At 34.3% G+C, this 27,165-nt stretch overlaps 1 protein-coding gene across 1 annotated transcript; it reads right to left on the reverse strand.

Moving 5' to 3' along the window:
* Window positions 1–10,672: 10,672 nt before the first annotated feature.
* Window positions 10,673–25,482, reverse strand: LOC107848252 (ABC transporter G family member 28). The gene is given in 15 exon segments (XM_047400008.1): window positions 10,673–11,368; window positions 11,891–12,018; window positions 12,116–12,405; window positions 12,902–13,050; window positions 13,489–13,968; window positions 14,226–14,522; window positions 14,980–15,869; window positions 16,905–16,978; window positions 17,648–17,682; window positions 17,845–17,991; window positions 18,085–18,148; window positions 18,331–18,498; window positions 18,501–18,593; window positions 18,750–18,826; window positions 25,087–25,482. Coding segments are annotated over 15 exon segments (3,300 nt in total). The 5' UTR covers window positions 25,338–25,482; the 3' UTR covers window positions 10,673–11,211.
* Between the last annotated feature and the right edge of the window lie 1,683 nt (window positions 25,483–27,165).

The raw sequence follows: 27,165 nt of genomic DNA on the forward strand, positions 1-27,165 counted from the left end.
CTCAAACAAGTAGACACCCTGATCCTATGTGGTGTTTTAGTATGTACAAGTGGTAATTGATTTGTATTATGTCATATATGTGTCTACTTATTCGGAGTTGGAGGGCGTACATTCTAGTGAAAGTCAAGTTAAATGACACCTTTATGTATGAGAAAATATTTTCTCAACGAAATCAACTTTTAAAGATAAAATATTTTCATTTATATTTTAATTTCTCAACGAAATCAACCTTTAAAGATAAAATATTTTCGTTTATATTCTAATTTCTCAACGAAATCAACTATTAAAACATTAATTTCATCTTATTTTGCTTTAAAAAATTTAAATAAGAATCCCATAAACAAGTAATGTCGATTTTCATAATCAAATATTGGATATTTGTAAAGACAAAAAAAAATCGTCTTGATATTGAGAAGAATTCGATATTTATAATGTCAAATATCTGATATTTCTTTCATTTCCTTTCTTTTCAATTGTGGTATTTGGATTTGGATTTGAATGAATTTGATATTCATAAGCTAGTAAGTGAGAACTACTTGGTCACCTTACAGTGCAAGTGCTGACAATGATACAACCACCAATATCACTACCAACCACTATTGTCAGCCGCTATAAAACCCACCACCTCCATTATTCTAATTATATCCACAACTACCGCCACCCCAACGCTAACACCAATTCCAACGGCACCATCATCATCAACAACTACCGACCAATTCCTACTACCGACGAACTCATCTATCACAACTAGCACGACTGCTAACTACCACTAATACATCATCAACCTCCACACATTTTTCAGCCACCACCACCAGCATTGTCATCGGCATCGCAACCTCTGCCACCACTTCAACCACTACCATCACTACAATCTATTTCTACTAAAAACCATTTACACTGTCCCAACTAATAGCGTCTTCAATTACCTCCAACGCATCATCAAACATCATACATTCATTTTTCAACCATCGCAATCAATACCTCCAAAACTACCATCCACCAACTTCACATCACTATCACCACCACCGTTAACAGTCATTATAATCCAACCATCTCTGTCTTCACAAGTATTAGCATCAATATTACTAGTCACTAACATCAATTATTATCACCACCACCACCAGTACAAACCATCTCCACTATCACTAGCAAACATAAATATTTTATTTCAATTAAATAATAATTTTGTTGTATTAATTCAAATATTTTTCAAAATACATAATTAATTTTTATTGAAATTATATTTTTATCATACATCCAAATAAATAAATTTTGCTCATTTAGATATTGAAAAGCAAACAGTCTTATTAATTTAGTAATTATATCTATACACAGCATCTTAATCATTCAGATAAACTACCAGTGACATGTAACAAAGAAAAAAAAAGAACTACAATGTCTACTTATGTTTTAGCTCAATAGGACTATTAAGTAAATATAGTATTGTTTCGGCGAATACAAAATCTGTATATTTTCTATACATATTATAAATTAAGTTCAAGAATAAATTTTCAAGAACTAAAATAAAGTTCAACACCTTCAAACACAAGTTCTGCAACCATGTGCTCTATTCCCACTATTGACTATTGGGTTATGGAAAAAGTTGTACCAAAAGTCTCCCTTACTATACACCCAAACCCAATAGTATCAATTGGAAGGGGTGGGGTGCATGGGTTGGGGTGGGTGGAGGGAAGGAAAGAATTTAGATGTCATTTGGTAGTAGGTATTACAGAAAATTATACATGCACTTGAACCCCTTGTTTGGTACTATTTTCAATTTATGTACAAGTAATAAGGGGTCGTTTGGTAGAGTGTATAAGATTACTGCTGAACAAGGTGTATTAGTAATACATGTATTACTAATGCAAGTCTTAATAATGCTGGTATTAAATATGAAGACATTATTTCTTACGCGGTGTTTAGTTTGATGTATTAAAAATAATATAAATTTAAATAAATTTTATAAAATGATGTTCATTTTACCAAATTATCCTTCTCTATACATTCTATTTTCAAGATAAGCAAGTAGCAGTTGCTATTGTTGTAGACACGAAACCCCAAACTTTTCAAGTTAGAAGCGAACAACAACAGCTACTGTATGTAGAAGAGAAAATCCCAATTTTCACTTTTTCTCTAAACCCCAAAATCTTGGGAATGAAATCGACGGTATTTTGACCGAAATAAAGACGGTATTTTGATAGCATTCTAAAACAGCCTCTATTTTCCATGGAAAGTAGTACAAGGAGAAGAGAAACAGGAAGCTTTTTATAACAAAAAATGGTGGAAAAAAGGAACAGGGAAATGTAACTATAGAGGGAAAAGGAATCGGAAGATATTTTGAGGTGTAAATCTGTCATTTAATAAGTTAATGCATGTGTTAAAATGCTTTGTATTATTAATACATAGAAAAGGATGGTATTATTAATACATAATTGAGAGTATACCAAATACAAGCATTAATTACACAGACAAAAATTGCCTGATTATAGTATCTCAGAAAATCACTTCAGTAGATCTTGTGGAGTTAGAGATGACTGATTTTGATGTCATTCTCGGCATGTATTGGCTCCACTCATGTTATGCCTCAATTGACTATAAAAATAGAGTCGTTCGTTTTCAGTTTCCCAATGAATCAATTATTAATTAGAGGAGTAGTATCTCAGTGCTTAGGGGTCAAATCATTTCATATCTTAGAGCAAGAAAGATGATATCTAAGGGATGTGCTTTCAGATCCCTTCTCAGAATCCTGTGATAGCATATGATCTAGAGTTAGAAGTGTAAATCAAACCGTTTAGAAGAAATAAGATGGAGATGATGTTTATCGGTAGTTAGTAGATGATGTATCCATGTGGCTAGTTGTATGAAAGGTGAATCAGTAGGCCTGAAACAGTGTATGTAAGAAATTAAGTATGATGGTGTGGGCACGCTGACAGCTCCCAAGCGCACATGCAAGTGTACGTGGTCTACCAAGTAATATAGTGGCCTTCAAGAAAGCTGAATATCGATTCCACAGGGACTTGTGTCGACAACTATCCAATTTTAATTTAAAAATTGAGATAAAGTAACCAAAAAGAGTGTTGAATAATTATAAATTAAAAATATTAACAGTGCACAATAATAATGCATGCATTATTTTCGTTAACATACTCTACCAAACGACCCCTAATTGTATTAGTTATACACCATATACCATTTTATTTTTATACATGGTAAATTATCACACTAACAATACAAGGTACTATTTCTACTCTAATACAACTTATTTGGTATAATTTTTTTTCTTACACACCTTACTCATTTAATACAACTAGTTTAGCATATGTGCGTTGCAAGTGTAACAAATATTTATTAATAAAAGTAATGATAGTATATATTTTGATACCTAAATTAATGAATTATAGTAAAATATACGGAGGACAACAACATATATAATGTAATCCAACACTTGCACATTTTTTGACAAAGTGATTTTTCTAATAAGAATATGTAACACATTCTTGATAACCTAATATAGTACCAATATGAGTAAAAATAAAATTTAGAAAAAGTATATCTTCAAATCTGCTTGTTATAAGCCCGGAGTATCAATAACTCCCACCACATGAATCTTCCTTCATTTGCACAAGCATATTGAAGAATTATTTAATAATGACTTATGTAGATTGCATAAATATTATATCTATCTCAAATTTCTCTATTGATATTGAATAAACTATTTAAAATCAGTTGATCAAATCCAATATAGACAAACCTCACACCTACACTTTGTGTCGACACGGCACGAACGGTGAAAAATCTTAAAAACCTAGATTAAGAAATCAGTCTTTTTTCTTTACATACATCATGCATCTATGGATTTCTCCATTTATCACACGAGCACAAAAAGAATAGCATTTCAACTCAGGGGGAGAGGGGCGATGCAAAAGAATCAATCATACTGAAATATTTTGTTAATTGTAATTAATATATCATTTATAACTTGATGAAATGAAATAGTGCATAAAGTAAGAACAAGTTACCTGCTTGTTTTGTGTGATGTGTTAATTTCAAAATTGAGTCACTAAAGCTGTAAGGGCAACAAAAACATACTTTCAGTCTCAATATTGAAATCTCAAGTAGTTGTTCCTTGATAAAACAAAGCCAAAAATTGAAAAATTGAATATACATTACATGCAAAAGAAAGCTCTTTGTATTATTAATACATAGAAAAGGATGGTATTATTAATACATAATTGAATGTATACCAAATGCAAGCATTAATTATGCATAGACCAAAAGACTGAAGCAAATAAGATATTAACAGTGCCCAAGAATAATGCATGCATTGTTTTCGTTAACACACTCTATCAAATGACCCCTAATTGTATTAATTATACACCATATACCATTTTATTTTTGTATATGGTAAATCATAACATTAACAATACAGGGTACTATTTCTATTCTAACACAACTTATTTGGTATTATTTTTATTCTTATACACTGTACTCATTTAATACAACTAGTTTAACATAAGTGTGTTGCACGTGTATCAAATATCTATATCTACATACACTAAATAGTAAGAAAGTCTTGCTTAGAATATTGCCAAGTGGCAGCATATAAACATGACAAGTGTTAGATTGTAGGACAAATAAGTTATTAGGTAAGAATTAGTTATTGTTTTCCATTAACAAATTTTTAAAAAAAATTATAATTGTTTTAATAATTTATAAATTGCCTTTTACACCTACTTCTTAAAAATTTAAAATATGATATTTATTTTATTTTATTACGGTTTTATTTAAAATTTAGATTCTGAGATTTGTTTAAACGTGGTGATGGTTATTATTTTGAATTGTAAACTAATTGGAAAATTAACCTAGGTCATTTGTTAGGTTTCAAAATATAATATTATCTTGAAAACTAAAGCTACTTTTTTTCTCTGTTTTGACTTAATGCTAATAATTTTTTAAAAAAATGTTCTCACGTAAATGTAAACTACCAATTCATTTCAAAAAAGAAAACTTTAATTATAGATAAGAATATTTTAAATTTTTCTATATAATTAAACAGTACGTTTACATTGTTGGTGACTTCGAAATTTTATAATTTTAATATCTTTTAATTTTTATTATTTCAATGGGGTATTATAAAAAGCTAATTTATCTGAGTTATTAATATATCTATATATATATACACACACACACATATATATATATATGTATATTATATATATATTTGAAAAATTTACATTGGAATTGCAGATGACATGCAAAATACTTAAAATATATGTTTGTTCGGTTTAAATTCATGTACATACATGTATTTTAGTTATAATCAATTTGCAGTTTTAACTACAATTGATTACTACACTTAATGAAAATGAAAAAGTTATTCTTTTTTTTTTCTTTTGCCTCTGTATATAATTTATGCTCTCCTCTTCATTTTATGTGGCTTTATAGTTGCTGAGACAAGACGATCATAATCATCTTTAATTCTTTATTATTTATTTGTGTATTTCATTTTGATTTATTCTTCTTCGTTATTAACATTCAACTGGATGACTAATGCTATATGTATATAACAATTTTTTGTTTATAGAATACTAAGTGTTGTTCCATGATGTGTTGGTGCATTTATCACATCAGGATCATTCCAGATGTTCGTTGAATGGTTGTATTTGGTGAAGAAGACAGCACATAAAGGTCAAACTTCTCCCTCTCATTTCATTCTCATTTATAGTAATATATATTTAAGAGAGTTACCTCAATGTCAAAGATATCTTGAAAGTGATTGTTGGACCTAAATCAGTGTATCTAGGTATTCGATTTTGAATTATGTTTCTATTCTTCAATTTTATTGGAAGTGAAAATTAATTTAATAATTTCTTTGCTTAATTCTGGATAGTTTTTCTTTTTGTGTGTTTAGTGAACTAATTGAAAATATAAATGATCACTGATGAAATCTGCATGCAGAGGAGTTGAGGAGGTACGCTGGATGTTTCATTGTTCATTTTCTAAAGAAGAACAAGTACAATTTTACTATATTCTATTTTTTACTTTCACCTTTATTTTTTCTCTTTGGTATGCTTTCCAAGTTAAATAACCCAAAATGACAATGATGATTCACTATTTTCTTTTTTCTAAAGCATTGTTTATATTTTTGCCTTAATATGCAAAACCAACAACTACCTATTTCGTTGAAGATTGAAGAGAGGGAGAAATGCACAAAAGATTAAGGTTGAATGTGTTGAAGAAGAATGTGATGGAAGTGGGAATAATCTTTGGTTGGAATGTACAGGTCAAAAAACTTTTTAAAACTTTTTTCTATAAAAATTATACAAGACATATTTTTTCTAATATATCAAACCAAACAACGTATAAGAAATAATGCTTGTATAACTAGTGCAAGCATTACTAGCTCTCTAGCTATTTAATTTTCCATATTTTATTAGTCTACTATTAGATAACTAATATTTTTATCTTTATTTTTTAAATCTATGTAAAAGACAAAGGGACAAATAATAAAAAAAAAAAATAATTACAAATAGAAAAACTAACCTGCTAAAGGAAAAAAAAATTGCAAATTAGGAACTTTAAAAAATTAAGAACTTCCCAAATACCATGAAATTAGGAACTTTAGAAATTCAGTTGTCAAAATAATTTTAAAAACAAATGGCCAAAAAAAATTATTATTTATCAAGAATTCATATTTTTTTTATTTAATAATTTAAATAATTTTTTTATTTTCTTTATATAGGTCTATATTTTTTGCATTTATAAACAACTAATAAACAGGCATGAATCAAATATTTTAAATTTTACAATCAATAAAATAATAAAAAATTCAATGTGTCAAATTAATAAGATAACAGTATTTAGAATTTTTTTCTCCGTAACACTTTTCGCGCATCGCGCGGGAACGCATACTAGTTTATTAATAAAAGTAATGATATCTAAATCAATGAATCATAGTAAAATATACAAACGACAATAACATACCTAATGTAATCAACACTTACACACTTTTGACAAAGTGATGTTTCTCATAACAATATGTAATAAACACTCTTGATAACCTAATATAATGCCAATATGAGTGAGAATAAAATTTAGAAAAAGTATGTCTTTAGATCTGCTTGTTATAGGCCTGGAGTATCAATCACACCCATCACATGAATATTCCTTCACTTGCACAAGAATATTGAAGAATTATTTAATAATGGCTTATGTAGATTGCATAAAATCAGTTGACCAAATCCAATATAGACAGATCTCACACCTACACTTTGTATCGACACGACACGAACGGTGCACCAAAAAGTAAAAAGTCGTAGAAACCTAGATTGTAATTAGGCGAGAAGTAATCAGTCTTTTTCCTTTACATACATCGTGCATCCATGAGTTTCTCCACTCATCACACAACACAAAATGAAAAGCATTCCAACTCACATTGAAATATTTTGTTATTGTAATTAATATATCATTTATAACTTGATGAAATGAAATGGTGCATAAAGTAAGAACAAGTTACCTGCTTGTTTTGTTCAACATACCAAACTACATTCTTGTAAACAAACTGTTTTAGTAAATTAAATTAAAGGTGGCCTTAACAATGTGTTAGTAGAAACTAGCAGTGTCATGTAAAAAGGAAAAAAGGAACAACAATGTCTACTTATGTTTTAACTCAGTAATATTATTAAGTAAATATAGTACATTATCAGTTCTGCAACCATGTGCTCTATTCCCAATATTGACTATTGGGTCATGGAAAAAGTTATACCAAAAGTTCAATTGTCACCAATCAAACTATCGGAGAAAACTACCACACCTAACCCTAAAAATATAAATGGCAAGGAGGTGGGGTGCAGGGGTTGGGGTGGGTGGGGATGGTTGTTGGGAAGGAAAGAATTTAGACATCATTTGGTAGTAGGTATTAGAGAAAATAATATACGTGTATTAGCTCTGATACTATTGAACCCCTTTCCAAGTGTACGAAGAACGTCAAAATGGCCAAGTCGAACCCTTCTACAGATGTTTAAACAAGTGTCAAAGTGAAAAATGGTGTCAACTTTAGACGTGTCGATGAATGATTCGGCCAAAAGAAAACCATAAGCTTTATGTTTCCATATATCATAATAGTGTTACTTGGGCCTACCATATCGTGAATATGTGAAGAAAATTCTTTCCTTTCCCAAAAGAAAATTCTTTATTTTTGGCACAACTTGTGCTGTCTTGTCTTGATCTCATGTTGTAACCCTTCCATCATGAATGTTGTAAGTCGTTGTGGATCCAGCATCTACTAGCGACTTTCTCAAAATAGATGACCGGAAATATATTTTTCCGGCAAAATAGAAAACTTTACTGCGAAAATTAGTTTCTACACGGATGTGTATACATATTTAATTTTGTACTTATAAGTATTTTTGAAGGGCATAAATGGCAATATGTATTACTCCCGTTTTAAAAAGAATGACCTATTTTTTTTTTTAGTCTATTTCAAAGATTGAGCCTTTTCTTTTTTTGCTATACTTTAATTTCAACTTTTCATGTAACATGTTTAAAACCATAAGATTAAAAGATATTTTGATATATTTGATTAAATTTTAATTTAAGGCCACAAAATTTAAAACCCTTCATTATTTTCTTAAATTTTGTGTTAAAGCAAAATAAATTATTCTTTTTGAAACGAAGGTTGAGTATGTTTTTGTTGGTGGGATTTTTTCGTTTAAAAAAAAATGACCCCTTTTCTTTTTCAATAACTTTTAAATTTTAACTTTTCACGGGACATGTTTAAGACCATAAGATTGAATGACATTTGGTACATTTGACATATTTTTAATTTAAGACGACAGATTTAAAAATATTTTTTATTTTCTTAAACTTTGTGACAAGTCAAACTAGTCATTCTTTTTTAAACAGGAGGAATATCAATGGTTGCTGGGAAGGAAAGACGTCATTTGGTATTAGAGAAAATAATATATGTGTTAGATTTGGTGCTATTTATAGAGTCTATTAAAAAAAATTAATGTATCCATTAGTCTTGTGTATTACTCGTATCTTGTTTGATATATTTTTAGTTATACATTTCATTGTATATTGAGGTGTGTATTATTAATATCTCAAAATCTGTGATATTAGTAATGTGGTGAATCCAATGCAAGTATTAACACGATTAAATATACAGTTATCTTCTAAAAAATATTTCGCATTCTTTTCGATATATATATGGAGTATATTTGGAAGATAGTGGTGGAGAAAACATGTTCTTTTCTCTTTGATGGATTTTGCATGCTAAAGAAAGGAAACCATTGTTTTAGGTTAATTTAAATTGGGTAGTATGTAATATCACAAGGATCAAATTCATTGTCAGTAGATTCTTGAACAATATGACGACACATATATATCAAGGCTCATTAAGTTAATGCGATCATCAAAAATTTCAACGGTACAAAGAAGTAAAGATAAAGAATCATCACTCCAAATACAAGTCTCACCGTACGTTGTAACTCCATTGGCTGAAAAAGATGTTGGATTTCGAATTACTTATACCCATTTTGTTTCTTAGTAGACGTTGCAATCGCTCATATTTAAGAAGAGATAATGGATACACTTGCATAACTACAGGCGATCGACTATATCTTACAATACTGACTTCATATAAAACATGACCACCCCAATATAAATTTAGTCTTACAAAATCCTCATTCATCTTTTATACAACAAAAATATAACTTGTACAATTTATTCAATAAAACAATTAACTGAAAGAGAAAGAGTTAACTCAACAAAACATGGAGAAGAAACTTATATAGGGAAATGCTGAGAATAAATAAAAAATTAAAGAAAGTCGTTGGTTGGCGCAGCGACATACAGGTCACTAGCCCACCAGCGACTTCTAAATTGTGGGGGCAAGGGTGTTTTGTCCCATTTGATTTTTTCCAACATTTATTATCTCCTTTGTATTTTTGCTCCAAAAGTTAAGCAAGTATAAAGATAACTCAAGCACCATGGATTGATGTAGGGATAATCATGGGCGATATGGTTTGGAATAATGTAGGAATTGTTTTGTGATTGCTCTATGGTGAATGGTTTAGCTTTCAAACTTTAGAAAGTACACATTTAGCATTAACCTTAGCATTTCAAGTATCCAAGTGGGGCTCTATTGGCCACCCGCGACCTTGGCTTGTTAGAGAATCACGCTCCTGCGTCATAAGACTTGTAGCTCGGTATTTGTGTATCCTGCCAACTTCGAGTGTCTTCTTGATTAATCTAACTAAACTATTAGAGTGTCTTCTTGTTTTTGTGCACACACATGTAAGACGTGGTTCGTCTAGCTCAACTATTTTAATACACGACTTTTGTGAATGCGACGAGAGTATGAAGACTCTATTTACCAACAGGCAAGTTTGTGCACAAACACAATCTCTCATTATCAACTAGACCTGATGAAAAGGGTGCACAGGCTTCATGAATGGAATACCAGCACTATTTTTCTTCTTTGCTTATCCAAAAAACATGAGGTAACTTTACCATTCAAACGGCAGTCCGGTACACTAAAACTCCTTCAAAATGCGGCGTCCGGGAAATGACTGGACCACCAGGGTATATTGTATGCACGACACGAACACATGGCAGCAACTTTACTAGTAAATCCAAGACTACCATTCAATGTTACCAATCAAAAAGAAAAGGAAAAAATAGTAGAATTTTGTGAACAGAAAAGATGTACTGTCTACTCAAAACTGAATTTATGCTATTATCACATTTGGCTGCATAGCCGTTTACATAATTTGATGTTAACATCCTCATCTATATCAACTTTTGGGTATAACCTCCAATTTCTGTGGTGTACTCTCAGTCATATCCTTGTCAACTTCATGAAGACGGGACGGACATTTTTCGGTTATTCTCTTTAGGTTCAAGGCTACAAAATGAGGCTCAGGAACCAGGTGGAATCATTCTCCCAGAGAAACTACTATTAACACATGTTACATTTGATTTTCCATCTAAAGAAGAAAGAATCATATAACCTGTTTAACTGACTCCTGCTGCTATATACCATCCGTTTCGAGTAAATTACATTTTTGGCAAGAATCATATACAATAATCTTCACAAGGGACCCAACTTTTTGAGGCTTCCCAACATTTTCGTCATCGTATTGAGACTGTAAACTGGCATTCTTTCTTGTATACCAAGTGATGAAGCAAGACAGCAACAATGAAGTCTTATTTTTTCTGGAAAGTTATCAATAACAAAAATGCTACGCAGCGACTGATAACACCAAGAAGGATGAGTTTTAGTAAGCAAGGGTACCAATGATCAAGCGCGAAGCCTCTTTTCATTAGTACACCACATCTTGTGATCAGCCACACCCCAGAGTACCTAAACGTCAGGAAAATGAAAATGAAGAGGGTAAAAAAAAAAGAATATATCAACATGTGACTTCTTAAATCCCAAAATATGAGGTGCATTTGATAGTCAACAGCTGATCGTGGCTAATGATTACGTAGAAGGCTAGTAATAGGAAGTTTAGCGTTTTGCTTTTCGTTACCAGTAGTATTAGTATTATTATTTCCGTATTTCTCATTCCTACTTTTCTATTACAACTTGCTGTCTCGTATGCTTCGGTTTTCTTACTATCTTGCTGTTGTTACTGCTTATGTTTCCCTAAATGCTGTGATTATGCTTTCCTTGAGCTAAGGGTCTATTGGAGACAACCTCACCTGCACCCAAAGTAGGGTAAGGTCGTGTACACTCTACTGTCTCCATAACGCCACTTGTGGGATTACACTGGGTTGGGTATCGCTATTGTTGTTGTCGTTCTAAATTTCAGCAAGTATTTGTTAGCAAGGTTAATCGTAATGCAAGAAGAATTTAGACACAATGAAGAAGGATTCGCCAGACCTTCTAGCATTTGCAATTGTAAATGCTTCCAAGGCCCACTTTGAATAGATATAATCTCCTACCATCGCAGTGAACTTACTGTCCTTGCTTGCTACAAGGGTCAAGACAACTGGTAGCAACACCGACCACTGAAAGACACATCAGTTTGTTAGTAGAGAATTGCGGCAATAGAGGATGACGTTTGGAGTTGGTACGTATTGTAAGATCAAAGTACTGAGTACACACCAGTTGAGCTTGACCAGGTTCAAAGTAGATGGCAAGTGCATAAGCTATCCCAGTAACACAATATACAACACAAAGCAAGACGAGATAGTTATCCAAAATTGAAGATCTTGGATTGTTGAAGAAGTAGAACATTGATAGATAAACTGCAGGCTTTACAATAGTATTGATATGATCAACGGTATCCTTAGCCATAAAGTATGCCAAACTGCTCATGCCAGATGCACTCTCTCTCCAGTAGTGTAATTTATCTAGAGAAAATGACCTCAAAGCCGCAATCTTGATGAGAAGAGCTGCAAAACATTTTGGAAGGTAAGAACTTAGGTAAAGTGAAAAATGGTAATGAAGATATATGAAACTAACAGTAACAATCTTTCATATAAGTTTGTAAAACCATAAAAAGATACAATACCAAAATAAGTACTATGCGCAGGGTTTAGAGAAGGGCCCGACCACAAGGATCTAGTGTACGCAGCCTCACTTTACATTTCTACGAGGGGCTGTTTCCAAGGCTTGAACCCGTGATCTCCTGGTCACATGGCAGCAACTTTACCAGTTACTCCAAGGCTCCCCTTCAACTCATTATTGGTACCAACATTTACGAATTGTTAGCATTAAGAAAGAAGCGGAATTACAAGTGATAACATAGAGATGAACTGCATGATTTTAAAATCAGGAACTTTTTCTCCTAAATTTGCAAACATAGCTAATCAACTGTCTTTAAGTCATCAGTCCTCTTAAAGATAAAAAGCCTGAAGTATATACACTGTTCAGTGGTTTTGAACTTACGAACTGCAATGACGGTGTAAAGGTACCCCATAAATCCAAATGATTCATCACTCACGTCAGCAAGTGTTCCCAAACAGATTCCAGCAAGTAACAGAATAAGACAATCAACTGCTTGTAGCCTGGCTTCTCGCAATCGTTGCTTCCCGACTCTGACAATGTGAAGTATCATAGATTTCAACCATCAAAACAAATGCAAACTCAAAAACATTTGTATATAAACTAAAACTTTCACATGAATACTCCCCCCTAAGTGTCCATAGAAGCTTCTCCGTTGGTCATGCTACTTAGAAGCACCAGCTGTGCGCGGGGTCTGGGGAAGGGCCGGACTATAAGGGTTTGTTTTATGCAGCCTCACCTTAAATTTCTGCAAGGGGCTGTTTCCACGGCTTGAACGCGTGACCTCCTGGTCACACGGAAGCAACTTTACCAGTTACTCCAAGGTTCCCCTTCATATAAAAGAAAGTACAGCGGAGAGTTGCCAAACATTTGCATATAGGACTGCAAGCATGAATTAAACACACACACACACACATCTTGAAAAATAATTAGAAGGTATACAAGTGAAAAGGAGAGAAACTTATTATTACCTGACAAGGAAATACTTATATTGAAGCAATACACCAGGGGTTTTCCGATGGGACAAGTCCGACCATGCCAAAAAGTTGAATCTCATGCGGTCCTTCTTCTGTGCAACATTGGATTTGATATCTGACCACAGATCTCCAGATTGATCGGAGGTAGCAGCTGCAGGACTTGCTCCATCAGCTGAATTTTCTCCAACCGAAGATGCTTGTGATCCAGAAGAATCTAGCATATCTGGTGGTATGGGGTATCCGTTATGAATCATCCATCTTACAGGAAGATCTTTATAGTTCAGTCCTGTACTCGGGAGTTTATAAATTCCTTCTAAAATATCAATGAAATGATCAGGAGGATTAACGCGATCAGGTACAGTTATTCCAATGCCTGCAAAGTACTCTTCAACTGTCTTTACTGGTCCATGATATACGGTAAGGCCGCCCTTTGCTAGAAGTACCAAATCGTCAAACATTCTGAACAAAGAATAGCTGCAAAAGGAAGTGATTACTGAGATAGGGTGTCAAAATTAAAGCGATTTGAAAGACCATCGTTATGCTGGAGGAAAAACTACTTAAAGTTGTATGATTATAATTCCACATGTTTTGCAATTGCAATATGTTCAATGAGTGAGGAAAAACAAAAAGATAAAGCAATAGATAAAAGACAATATGATAACCACCAAGGAATGCAAATGGAAGAAGATGAATAGAGTAAGACCAAAAAGACTTAGAGGCTATCACATTACCTTGGCTGGTGCACCACCATGCACACGTTCACTCCTTCAAGAGCTTCCCGGCGAGTAGCTCTGAGTAACAATTGAGATGAAGAGCTATCCAAACCAGAAGTGGGTTCATCTAAGATTAACAAAGAAGGTTCCATAACCATTTCCAGCCCAACGTTGACTCTCTTCCTCTGACCCCCAGAGATGCCTCGCTTCTCCACTGTCCCCACGAGAGAATCTCTCACAGGTTGCAATCCCAGGGACTCTATCACTCTTTCAACAACTAAAACCTTTTCTGGTTTAGGCAAATCAGATGCCAGTCTGGAAGAGTGATTCAACAAAGAAGAGTAGACTAGAGTCAGTCGTCATATGAATATAGTAGTATCGAAAAAACAGCAGGCTAACAAGTGAAAACAGTAGCAAAAAAGCAAACTAACTTCCTTTCGTATAATATAAGCTGGTCATATCTCTGCCTAGTTTGTGTTTTGACAACAATAGATGGCACGGAGGTTTCAGACCCTCACATGAATACTTCGAAAGTTTCATTGACAAGTGTCAGTCAGTGGTTCCTGATAATAAGGGTATGCATGTAGCAGTCCAGAGTAAGAAGGAAAAAGAAATGCATGACCTTTCCAAAGAACAAACTACTGGAAGCTGTCACCACCAAAACGTAGACTGATGGTTGAAGTCATGAAACTTATGAAGTAAAAGAATTCCATGCGAAAAATGATGTTATATGAATACATAGATTCGTAATAATAGAACTACAATAGCATACCTGCACCGAGCACTAAACCAAAGATTCTCCTCCACAGTTAAATTTCCATGTACTATGTCATCTTGAGGTACAAAGCCAATGATTTTCTTGTATGACTGCACTGGTTCAGGCTTCCCATTTATGAGAATCACTCCGGTCACAGTACACCCAGCAGCCTTCCCAGTCAACGCAGAAAGAAACGTTGTCTTTCCAGCACCAGATGGACCCATAACAGCCGAAACACGGCCAGGTGATAATTTCCCTGATACACACCTCAATAGATGCTTGTTTTTACCCTTCAAAGTAAGCGTCAAATCTTTGAAACACACCTCAATAGGAGGTCTAGTTCTAATCTCAATATCACTTGCCATCGAGATTACACCAGAAAATGTCAAATCCTTATTCTGCTCCTGCAATGCTTTTTCTTTCTCAATTTGACCATACGCATATTTAAAGATTTGGCTCTTGGTATGCAACTTTTCACCCTTGGGCTTTTTTACATTTTTGTCTCCAATCTCAATATTGAAACCATCATGACTATCAGGATTTTCTTCAAGCTCTTGCACCATCTTTGTGAGGTTGATCTGCTTTTTAGCTTTGGTGTGAGACGTACCTAAGGGCAAGGGGGGTAAGGCAGCTTCTGAACGAGATCTAGCGTGACTAGGAACCTTTTGCGGGTCCTGTTGACTTACATATTTTTTCCGGGAGAATGTCCTTGACAATTGAGATTGTAAACCAGTTGCATGCTTGCGAGCAATCTCTTTAGCAGATTTCCATTTCTCGCTTGCCTGTACATTCTCCCTTGCACTTATTGCTGCACGTTCCCTGGACTTCGCTTGTTTTCTCTCCCTGCTGCTCAGCATTTGACCAGAACAGTTGTATATAATGAGAAGTACAAGTGAGATTCCAGCCTATTGGAAAATGGAATGGCCAGTTACATGTCACTTCTGTAAAACATAAATCTTAGCCAACTAGGTAATAAAATATGCATGTTGACGAGTTTACAGAAGTCATATCTATTATCAGCGTGTATGAAACACAAAACAAGGGTATAAGTCAGGACAGATGGGAGGTCATCTCAGATTAAAGGAGCACTTGTAAACTCATTACTTAAGAACATGCCATACTACAGTTGACATACTTCTGGAACTTGCAAATATTGAATTCTAACAGACATCCATTACAAACGTATCACATGTTTCAGCAAATGCAGCATGAATATGATTATTAAAACAAAACATGAATATTCTATTTGACGTTCATTGTTGATAATAAACAATGCCAAACAGACTCCTCGGTGATCAGTTGGGAGCTCTGAGAAATGAATAAGAGAATATCAAATGAAAAGAAGAAGCAAGTTATCGGAGAAGCTTGTTGGTTAGTTGTGACTTGTTAGAGATGAAAATCTTAAAAAAAAGGACAGCCTGGTGCACTAAAGCTACCGCTATTCGCGGTGTCCGGGGAAGGGCCCCACCACAAGGGTGTATTGTACGCAGCTTTACCTTGCATTTCTACCAGGCTGTTTCCAAGGCTTGAACCCGTGACCTCCTGGTCACATGGCAGCAACTTTACTAGCCTTACCTTACGAGAAAAAAATGTAAAATGTAATATCTCGTGTGATCTGTCCTTCTTTTGGGTTCAGTTATGTTGTTTATGCAGCCGTTACTCTACTATTATTAGAAAAAGATAAGTAGAAATTATGTCCAGACTAATCCCTCCCATTTCCTCCTCCTTCGGTAAGGAAATAGCGGACATTAGCTACAGACAAATCTGTTCTTTCTGTCATGCATTTCTCACTTTACTTCTCCCGCGTCAAGCCTAAAAAGTTTAAGACATGCACGGCCATACTAGCTAACAATCCAGGAACATTATGACATTATCTCAAAAGTAAAACCTTATATAGATAATCAATATTTGCACAGCCTAGGAGTGAGGAGATGACTTACAAAAAACATAATACCATAAGCTGTGATATTTTGATTACTTGACTTTGATTCACAAATAGCTAACTTATAGCAGCCTGCATGTCCATAATAATACATAAATACTTGATCACGATGACGATGATGATGGCAATGTTAGACCATAAAATATTTCCAAAAATAGAAAAGAACATGCAGTGAGTTGTTACTTGATATTATAACTTTTCATCTTGACGTATTATCTTCAAGTTACAAGTAACACATATTCAGTAACATGACAACTAGAAGATGTACCATCTTTCTCATAGTAGAGAAGAACGCGAGGCACATCCCGCTACCAAAATAGTAAGCTTGTTAACGTGGATGTCCAACATGCACTTATCTTGATACGTCTTGCTCATTTCTAGTAAGAATTATTGGATATGCATCTAGCATATTTTAAAAGTACTAGTAACCTAGGCAAAGAAGACAATTGGATATAGTTTTCCTTTTTGTATTTCACTTGGAACCTGACAAGCTGCTACGTCACGCCAAGGAGTTTTCTTTTTTCCAGTGAGTGTGTGTGTTCTTTTTCCTTTCGTATTTTGCTTTAGAAATATGGTAAAAGTGAGACAACACAACCAACAGGCATTTTTACTAGTACGATATATCTAAAAGGATCAAATAAGCCATTATTACGTGTTTATTCAAAGTCAAAGATAAGAAATGAAGCAACACAGAACCTAATACAGAGACAAAACAGACCGTCACATGAGATGAAGACTTACTTGTTTGAGACGTAGAACCAGTTCTACAGTAATGCCTGGAAAAAAAGCAAAAACAAACAGTATGATAAGCGAATGGATTAGCATGAGCTTCTAATATGAGCAAAAGGATGAACAAGTTAAACAGAAATAGCATTTTGAGGGGAAAGAGAAAGCACGGTGAGATACATATTCTCCGGTTTTGGGATAAATATAATTACCCTTTATTGCAAGGTAATTTCAGTGCAGTAGTTGGACAGTAATATCCTGATGAACAAAAAATTTCAGTAGTACTCCGAACATCAGCCCAAACTTCTGCTCCACCGCAACTATGATTTGTCTGCCCTGGAGGAGGTTGATAATGGTACCTGCATATTTTGAGACAGGAAATATGAGTTGAAGGATGCAAAAAGAATACGGTCAAGTAAGAATAAGAACTACATAAGATGTACAAAACTTACGGGTCACACACACCAGTCTCGCTATTGAGTGTTGAAAGAGGGCAAAACGCGCCAAGTGGACAAGCTTCAACCAGAAAATAGGAAAATAAACAAACATAAAACTGACACGAACAAAAGAATCAACTTATAGAATTATGCCAACGGTGCAACTTGTGATTTTGCCAAAGCAAATTGTTTGAGCACATCTACTTCAGATAGTGGCCATGATTTCAATGACTATAAGATAATATTCTTGTAGATACTTACGTATCATGCAGGTGAGACCACGAGGACAGAAGAAACCTTCACAACAAGGTTCACACTCAAGAATTCTAAGTGGCATTTTGTTTAAATCAAGGTCAACCGGATTGTCTCCAATGCTACAAGCCCATCCTGGCTCACATCCATTAACCCATGATGATAGATTACAATTTGTGTAGGTTTCAGGTTACCTCTTCCACAGCCTTTCATTAAAAGTTGAGAATAGAACTTTAACTCCGGTGCTGTATACAAGCGCCTTAGTATATCACCTATTCAACAACCGAAGACGTTGTGAATACGAAAATAAAGACAGTAGAACCCTGGATTATCATGATGTACAACGTATAGAACATTATGAACTAGAATAGCAGACCTCGAACTAGAAAAAATACAACCTCAGAGAATCTTAACCAGCAAATTAGTACCTTGTGTCTTTTTAATGCAATCTGTTAAAAAATCTGTGTTGTCGCTGAAATTAAAAGCTTTATTCCACTCAGCATCCCTACAACCCGATCAGAATTCATCAACTGAAAATTAGCTTTTCTTTAGACGAATTGTCAAAGACAACACTATCACAAATGAATTTTCAAAGACAACGCTATCACAACTAAAGTGAAACAAGACTTTGGAAAAGCTTTTGCCGGTTGGCTTAATGACATAGGAATTGAAGAATATAACCTTTCCTAAAGCAAGATAAGAGACCGTTTTCAAGACAATTTTCAATTATGAAACAATTTAAGATTAAAGTACTACTAAGATAGTTAAAATACAACCACCAAGACAAAGTCTAAATAGTTAAAATACAACTGCCATGGGAATGACAATAAACTCTTGTTCTAGAGTGAATTTTCTCTATAACTCCCCACTGCTTTTTTCCCTCTACTATTAACCTTGACGTAACTGGTTAAGTTGTTGTCATGTCACCAGAATGCACGAGTTCAAGCCATGGAAATGACAATAAACTCTTGTTCTAGACTGAATTTGCTCTATAATTCCCCATTACTTTATTCCCTCAACTAGTAACTTTGACGTAACGGATAAAGTTGTGATCTTGTCACAAGAATGTCACGTGTTCAAGCCACGGAAATGACAATAAACTCTTGCTCTGGAGTGAATTTGCTCTATAACTCCCCATTGCTTTTTTCCCTCTACTGCTAAGTTTGACGTAACTGGTAAAGTTACTATCATGTCACCAGAATTTCACAGGTTCAGCCCTGGAAATGACAATAAACTCCTGTTCTGGAGTGAATTTGCTCTATAACTCCCCATTGCTTTTTTCCCTCTACTGCTAACTTTGATGTAACTGGTAAAGTTACTATCATGTCACCAGAATTTCACACGTTCAAGCCCTGGAAATGACAATAAACTCTTGCTCTAGAGTGAATTTGCTCTATAATCCCCCAATTGCCTTTTTCCCTCTACTAGTAACTTTGACATAACTGGTAAAGTTACTATCATCTCACCAGAATATCACGTATTCAAGCCACGGAAATAACAATAAACTCTTGTTCTAGAGTGAATTTGCTCTATAATCCCCCAATTGCTTTTTTCCCTCTACTAGTAACTTTGACGTAACTGGTAAAGTTACTATCATCTCACCAGAATATCGTTGAATAAGTGATTCAAAAAAAAAAAAGGAAGAAAAGTTACTGCAACTTTCTTTCAGTATTTTACTGTTTTGACTTAGTCCAGGCTAGTGGTTGTTTAGTCCTTAAGTTTCTCTTGTTAGTTGAAAGCACTATTGAGTTAGTGCCCTTTATTTTTGCATCTTTAGTTGAGTTGTAAGCAATATATAAGGGCTTATCACTGATGAATGAGATACAGAAAACAGTAGTCTTGCAATTCCAATAAACTCTGCCATTTTACTTCCCTGCTAGTTTCTTTTTTCCTTTCTAATATTTTGTTCTTGAGTGAGCTTGAGATCTTTTCTCCAACATATGTGGTATCAAAGTCAGGTTTAGATTGAGGGGATCTATTAACAGAAAAAAAAAGCATGGCTTCCAATGGAAATTCATTGAACATTTCTCAGCCTTCCATCCCCGTTTTCACAGGACAAAGTTATCAGTTCTGGAGCATCAAGATGAAGACTTTGTTTAAGTCACAAGATCTTTGGGACTTGATTGAGACAGGGTACGCAGATCCAGACAAAGAGCAGCAGTTGAAGGAAAACAAAAAGAAGGACGCAAAGGCATTGTTCTTCCTTCAACAGGCAGTCCATGAGACGGTGTTTTCCCGAATTGTAGCAGCCACCACTTCAAGGCAAGCATGGAGAATTTTGCAAACTGAATTTCAAGGCTCCTCATAGGTAATAGTTGTAAAACTCCAAACTCTTTGGCATGAGTTTGAAGCTTTAATCATAAAAGGAAATGAATCTGTGCAAGATTTCTTGTCTAGAGCAATGGCTATTATTAGTCAAATGAGGTCATACGGAGACCAAATAACTGATCAAACCGTTGTTGAAAAAATTCTGAGGAGTTTAACTCCTAAGTTTGATCATGTTGTGGCTGCAATTGAGGAGTCCAAAGATTTGTCGAATTTTTCATTCGATGAATTAATGGGTTCTTTGCAAGCCCACGAGGAAAGGATAAACAGGTCAGCAGAAAAGCAGGAAAAAAAAGCATTTCAATCTAAGGTGGAGGCACTCAATCCAAGAGAGCATGATAAGGTAGCAACAGGAAGAGGACGAGGCAGAGGTGCATTTCATGGAAATAGCCGAGGTCGAGGCCGGAGCAGAGGCTTTGAACAAAGGAACTTTAATGAGCAAAGGGGCAATAGAAACAGCAAGCAATGTTATCATTGCAAGAGATTTGGGCATGTGCAAGCTGATTGTTGGTTCAAGGAGAAACAAGCGAATTATGCGAATTATGCCGAGACAACTGATGAAGAAAGTAAGTTATTCATGGCTTATTGTGATACTAATGAAGTTGCAAGTGATACCTGGTTTGTAGATAGTGGTTGCTCCAACCATATGTCAGGTATGAAGTCAATCTTCAAAGAACTTGACGAGACACAAAAATCAACAGTCAGGCTTGGTGATAATAATGGCCTTTAAGCGGAAGGAAAAGGAACAGTAGCAATCACATGCAGCCATGGTAAAGTAAAAATTCTTCATGATGTTCAATTTGTTCCTAGTTTGGCACATAATTTACTGAGTGTTGGGGAACTAATGGCCGCTGGATATTCACTTTTGTTTGATGATAGAGCATGTGTCATTAAAGATAAAAAATCAGGACAAACAATGGTTAATGTGCTCATGGCTGAAAATAGAATGTTTCCGCTAAAAGTTTCAAATGTGGAAAATTTTGCTTTGGTTACTGATGCAAAAAATGATTCTGAATTGTGGCATTTGAGGTATGGGCATCTTAATTTCAAGGGACTAAAGCTGCTAAGCCAAAAAGGTATGGTCATTGGATTACCAAAAATTAATTCTTTTGATTTATGCAAAGGTTGCATTTATGGAAAGCAAAGTAGAAAGTCTTTTCCTGCTGGAAGGGCTTGGAGAGCTTCTACTTGCCTAGAATTAATTCATGCAGATTTATGCGGTCCAATGAATACTGAATCTTTTGGTGGAAGTCGATATTTTTTACTCATCACAGATGATTTCAGTCGCATGAGTTGGGTGTATTTTCTGAAATACAAATCAGAAGCTTTTGAGAATTTTAGAAAATACAAGGCTTTAGTGGAGAATCGCAGTGGGTTGCACATAAAAACTCTCCGAACAGATAGAGGTGGTGAGTTCTTATCTAATGAATTTGTTCATTTTTGTGACGAATCTGGAATTCACAGGGAACTTACTGCACCCTATACACCGGGGCAAAATGGTGTAGCTGAACGCAAGAATCGTACCGTTATGGAGATGGCGAGAAGCTTATTGAAAGGCAAGGGACTTCCAAACCAATACTGGGCAGAAGCAGTTGCAACCTCAGTGTACCTACTGAATCTATCTCCTACAAAGGTTGTGATGAACCAAACGCCATATGAAGCTTGGAAAGGCACAAGTCCTTCGGTAAGCCATTTGCGAATTTTTGGGTGTATTGCTTATGCTTTGGTTAACACCCAAACTCGTCAAAAACTAGATGAAAAATCACAAAAATGTATTTTCATCGATTATTGTCTTGAATCCAAAGCATACAAGTTATATAACCCACTTAGTGGCAAAGTGATAATAAGCAGAAATGTTGTCTTTGATGAAAAGTCAAGTTGGAATTGGAGTGAAAAACAAGTACAACAGGAGGTTTCGATACCCTTTGAAATCTCTCCAGACGAAGGACAAGAGGCTGCCCCAGATTCACTTGAAGATGCAATTGCACCAGAGAAATCTGCAACACTTGAAGGACCTTCAGCTGAGCCAATTCCACTAAGAAGATCAACAAGAGTTAGAAAAGAGAATCCTAGATATTCTAATCAATCTTGTCAATTTGCTTTTATTGTTTCAGATCCTACATTTTATGAAGAAGCAATTGAAAAGAAGGAGTGGAAGAATGCAATGAAGGAAGAATTGATGGCAATATAAAGAAATGAAACTTGGCATCTCACCGACTTGCCAAAAGGAAAGAATGTTGTTGGCTTAAAGTGGATATTCAAAACAAAGTATCATGCAGATGGAAGTGTACAGAAACACAAGGCAAGACTTGTCGCGAAGGGATACTCGCAGCAGCAGGGCATTGATTTTGAAGAGACCTTTTCCCCTGTTGCTCGATTTGAAACGGTAAGAACAATTTTTGCCTTAGTTGCTCAACTGAAATGGTCACTTTATCAACTTGATGTTAAGTTAGCATTCTTGAATGGTGAACTAGAAGAGGAGGTTTATATTGCTCAACCTCAAGGTTTCGAAATCAGTGGACAAGAGGAAAAGGTGTACCAGTTGAGGAAGGCACTTTATGGGTTGAAACAAGCGCTACGCGCTTGGTATAGCAAAATCAATTCCTATTTTGTTCAAAATGGGTTTGAAAGGAGTGAAAGTGAGCCTACTCTCTACTTAAGGAAGCGAGGTAACAATGATCTTCTTGTTGTATGCCTCTATGTTGATGATATAATTTATATGGGTTCATCTCACTCTATTGTGGCTGAATTTAAATCTAGTATGATGAGTAGATTTGAGATGACAGATTTGGGTTTGTTGCATTATTTCCTTGGGCTTGAGGTGAAACAAGGGGAAGGTGGTGTATTTGTTTCTCAAAAGAAATATGCATTAGACCTTCTAAAAAGATTTGGCCTGGTCAATTGTAAATTTGCAGCAACACCCATGAATGTGAATGAAAAATTGCAGCAGGAAGATGGTACTGGGCAAGCCAATGCAAGAAGTTTTAGAAGTCTGGTTGGAGGTTTGATTTATTTGTCTCATACTCGTCCAAATATTTCATACTCTGTTGGCGTCGTTTCAAGGTTTATGAGCAATCCATCGAAGCATCATTTTAGAGCTGCAAAAAGGATTCTACACTATATTATTGGAACACTGGAACATGGTATTTGGTGCTCTCATGTTTCAAATTTCAGATTGGTAGGCTATACCGATAGTGATTGGGGAGGCTCGGTGGATGATAGGAAAAGCACATCAGGCAACACTTTCAGTCTTGGATCAGGCGCAATAACATGGAGTTCTAAGAAACAAGCAACGACGACATTGTCGACTTCAGAGGCAGAGTATATCGCAGCAACTTCTTCAGCTTGCCAATGCATTTGGCTTAGGAGAATTTTGGCCGATCTTAACCAGAAGCAAGAGAAAGCAACGGAAATTTATTGCGACAACAAGTCCACGATTGCAATGACTAAGAATCTTGCATTTCATGGAAGAACAAAGCACATTGACATTCGCTTCCATTTTATTCGTGAGCTGGTGGAAAAAGAAGAGATCATAATGATGTTTTGCAACACCAATGAACAAGTAGCAGATATATTCACAAAAGCACTGCCCTATCAGAAGCATGTCTACTTCAAATCATTGCTTGGTGTTAGTGATTTTGAATCAAAGGGGAATGTTGAATAAGTGATTCAAAAAAAAAAAGGAAGAAAAGTTACTGCAACTTTCTTACAATATTTTACTGTTTTGACTTAGTCTAGGCTAGTGGTTGTTTAGTCCTTAAGTCTCTCTTGTTAGTTGAAAGCACTATTAAGTTAGTGCCCTTTATTTTTGCATCTTTAGTTGAGTTGTAAGCTATATATAAGGGCTTATCACTGATGAATGAGATACAGAAAACAGTAGTCTTGCAGTTCCAATAAACTCTGCCATTTTACTTCCCTGCTAGTTTCTTTTTTCGTTTCTAATATTTTGTTCTTGAGTGAGCTTGAGATCTTTTCTCCAACAAATATCACGTGTTCAAGCCCGGAAAATGACAATAAACTCTTGCTCTAGAATGAATTTGCTCTATAATCCCCCAATTTCCTTTTTCCCTCTACTAGTAACTTTGACGTAACTGGTAAAGTTACTATCATCTCACCAGAATATCACGCGTTCAAGCCCTAAAAATGACAATAAACTCTTGCTCTAGAATGATTTTGCTCTATAATCCCCCAATTGTTTTTTTCCCTCTACTAGTAACTTTGACATAACTGATAAAGTTGCTATCACATCACCAGAATGTCATGCATTCAAGCCCTAGAAATAACAATAGACTCTTGTAATCCAGCTCTTTCCTGGACCCCACACATAGCGGAAGCTCTAATGCATTCAACAAATCATTCACAACACGTTGAATAAGCACAAATAAATTGAAAAAAAAAAAAACGCGCAACACTAAAGAGAAATCATTAAAACAAACTTACACATCATCGATGCAGAACTTCAATTTATCGGTAACACCAGTATCAAACAAGGAGGTAACATTGTTAAAGCTACTATAAATCACTTGTGTCAATAGCTCATTCGACCTCGTATCATTCGCATCATTCATACCATTGGTCTCATTGTTCTGCGCCTCGATTTGATTCACCAAAACGATGAAACAAATAGAAAAAATCACAAAAATTTGAATATATGCATTGTTTTTCTGCCATTTTTGTATGTACATTTTCATCAAAAACCATTACAATAATGGAAAGTTCATCAATTTTTTGATGTGAAGGAAGAAAAATGGTGATTTTTCGGAGGGAAGAAATGGCAAAGAGAGCAAATAGGAGAAAGAGGAGAGAAATGGTATGTATAATGTATTTTGGTAGTTACATTTACCTAACGGTATTTGAAACCTTATGAAAAAGGAAATGTTATTTTACGAGTTTCATATATGAATTATCTAAATTTATATATGAAAACACATTTTAAATAATAATAATAATAATGTTATTTTATGAGTTTTATATTTGAATTATCTCGTACTGAAATTTGGGATCTTTTGTTAAATAATCTTTTCAAGTCTTCTTTTTAATAAATAGACTACAAGTTTTTTTTTTTTTTTTTTTAGAGAAATGATCTATTTTTTAGACAAATCTATTATCTATCTGATCGATATATAGACAGATCGATTATCAATCCGACTGATCGATTATCGATCTGACCTGTATGTAGATAGATCAATTATCAATACGGCAGATCGATTATCAATTTGAGATGAAAAAATAGAAGTAGGTCATTTTGCTAATTGAAAATTTGAAGAGACTTAATAGCTAAATTTTCTCAATAGGTCATTTTGCTAATTGAAAACTTGAAGAGGCTTAAATTTTCTCTTGAAATTTTATGAAAACTTATTATGAATAATAATACGGGGGATAATGTTATTTTATGAGTTTAATATTTGAATTATTTGGTGTTGAAATTGTATGAAAACTAATTATAAATAATGTGGGGATAATGTTATTTTATGAGTTTCATATCTGAATTATCTAGTATTGAAATTGTATGAATACTTATTACAATAAGGGGATGATGTTATTTTATGAGTTTCATATCTGAATTATCTGATATTGAGATTATATGAAAACTTATTATAAATAATATGGGGGGTGATGTTATTTTATAATTTTCATGTCTGAATTATTTGGTATTGAAATTGTATGAAAACTTATTATAAATAATATGGGGGATAGTATTATTTTATAAGTTTCATATATTAATCATTTCTCTAGCTAGAGCCGGGGGTCTATCGGAAACAGCATCTCTATTTTTTTGGAGGTAGCGGTATGCACAGCGTACATTTTATCCTCCCTAGATCCCACTTTGTGGGAATACACTGGGTTTGTTGTTGTTATTGTTGTTGTATATATGAATCATCTACTATTGAAATGGTATGAAATTTTTTTATAAATGGGGGATAATGTTATTTTATGAGTTCCATAACTGAATTATCTGGTATTGAAATTATATGAAGATTAAGGAGTCGTTTGGTGTGAGGTATAAGGTATGATAATCTCAGGATAAAATGCAGACTATTTTATTGCGTGTTTGGTTGGAGATATTAGTCAGTCTCAGAATTATTTATCCTATCATTTATATCATAATGATGGAATAAGTTATCCAATATATATGATGATATAATATAATTTTAAAAGAGACAAATCATAGTATTAAAAAGACAAAGGATGTTAATTTAGAGCGTAAATAGGTAGTTATGTTTTAAATGAAATAATAAGAAGAACATTTATTGTCCATAATTGAGAAATGTATTTAGTTTTTCAGCCAAGTTGAAGAGGTGATATAATTTTCGCTCAAATAATATCACAAAGTTGACAAAAATAATATTTAAAACTTTAACTTTTCAAAATTACGAAATAGTTATATAAAATCACTTAATTTTATTTGTTCCTAACTGATTTATGCTATTATCATGGTGTGTGTTAATATGCATTAATTTTTAAATGTGTCATTGAACTTTTAGAAATAGTACATTTATGTCATCCGTTATAAGTTTG

This window comes from Capsicum annuum, chromosome 11 (genome assembly GCF_002878395.1).
Source record: "Capsicum annuum cultivar UCD-10X-F1 chromosome 11, UCD10Xv1.1, whole genome shotgun sequence".
Classification (NCBI taxonomy): Eukaryota; Viridiplantae; Streptophyta; class Magnoliopsida; order Solanales; family Solanaceae; genus Capsicum; species Capsicum annuum.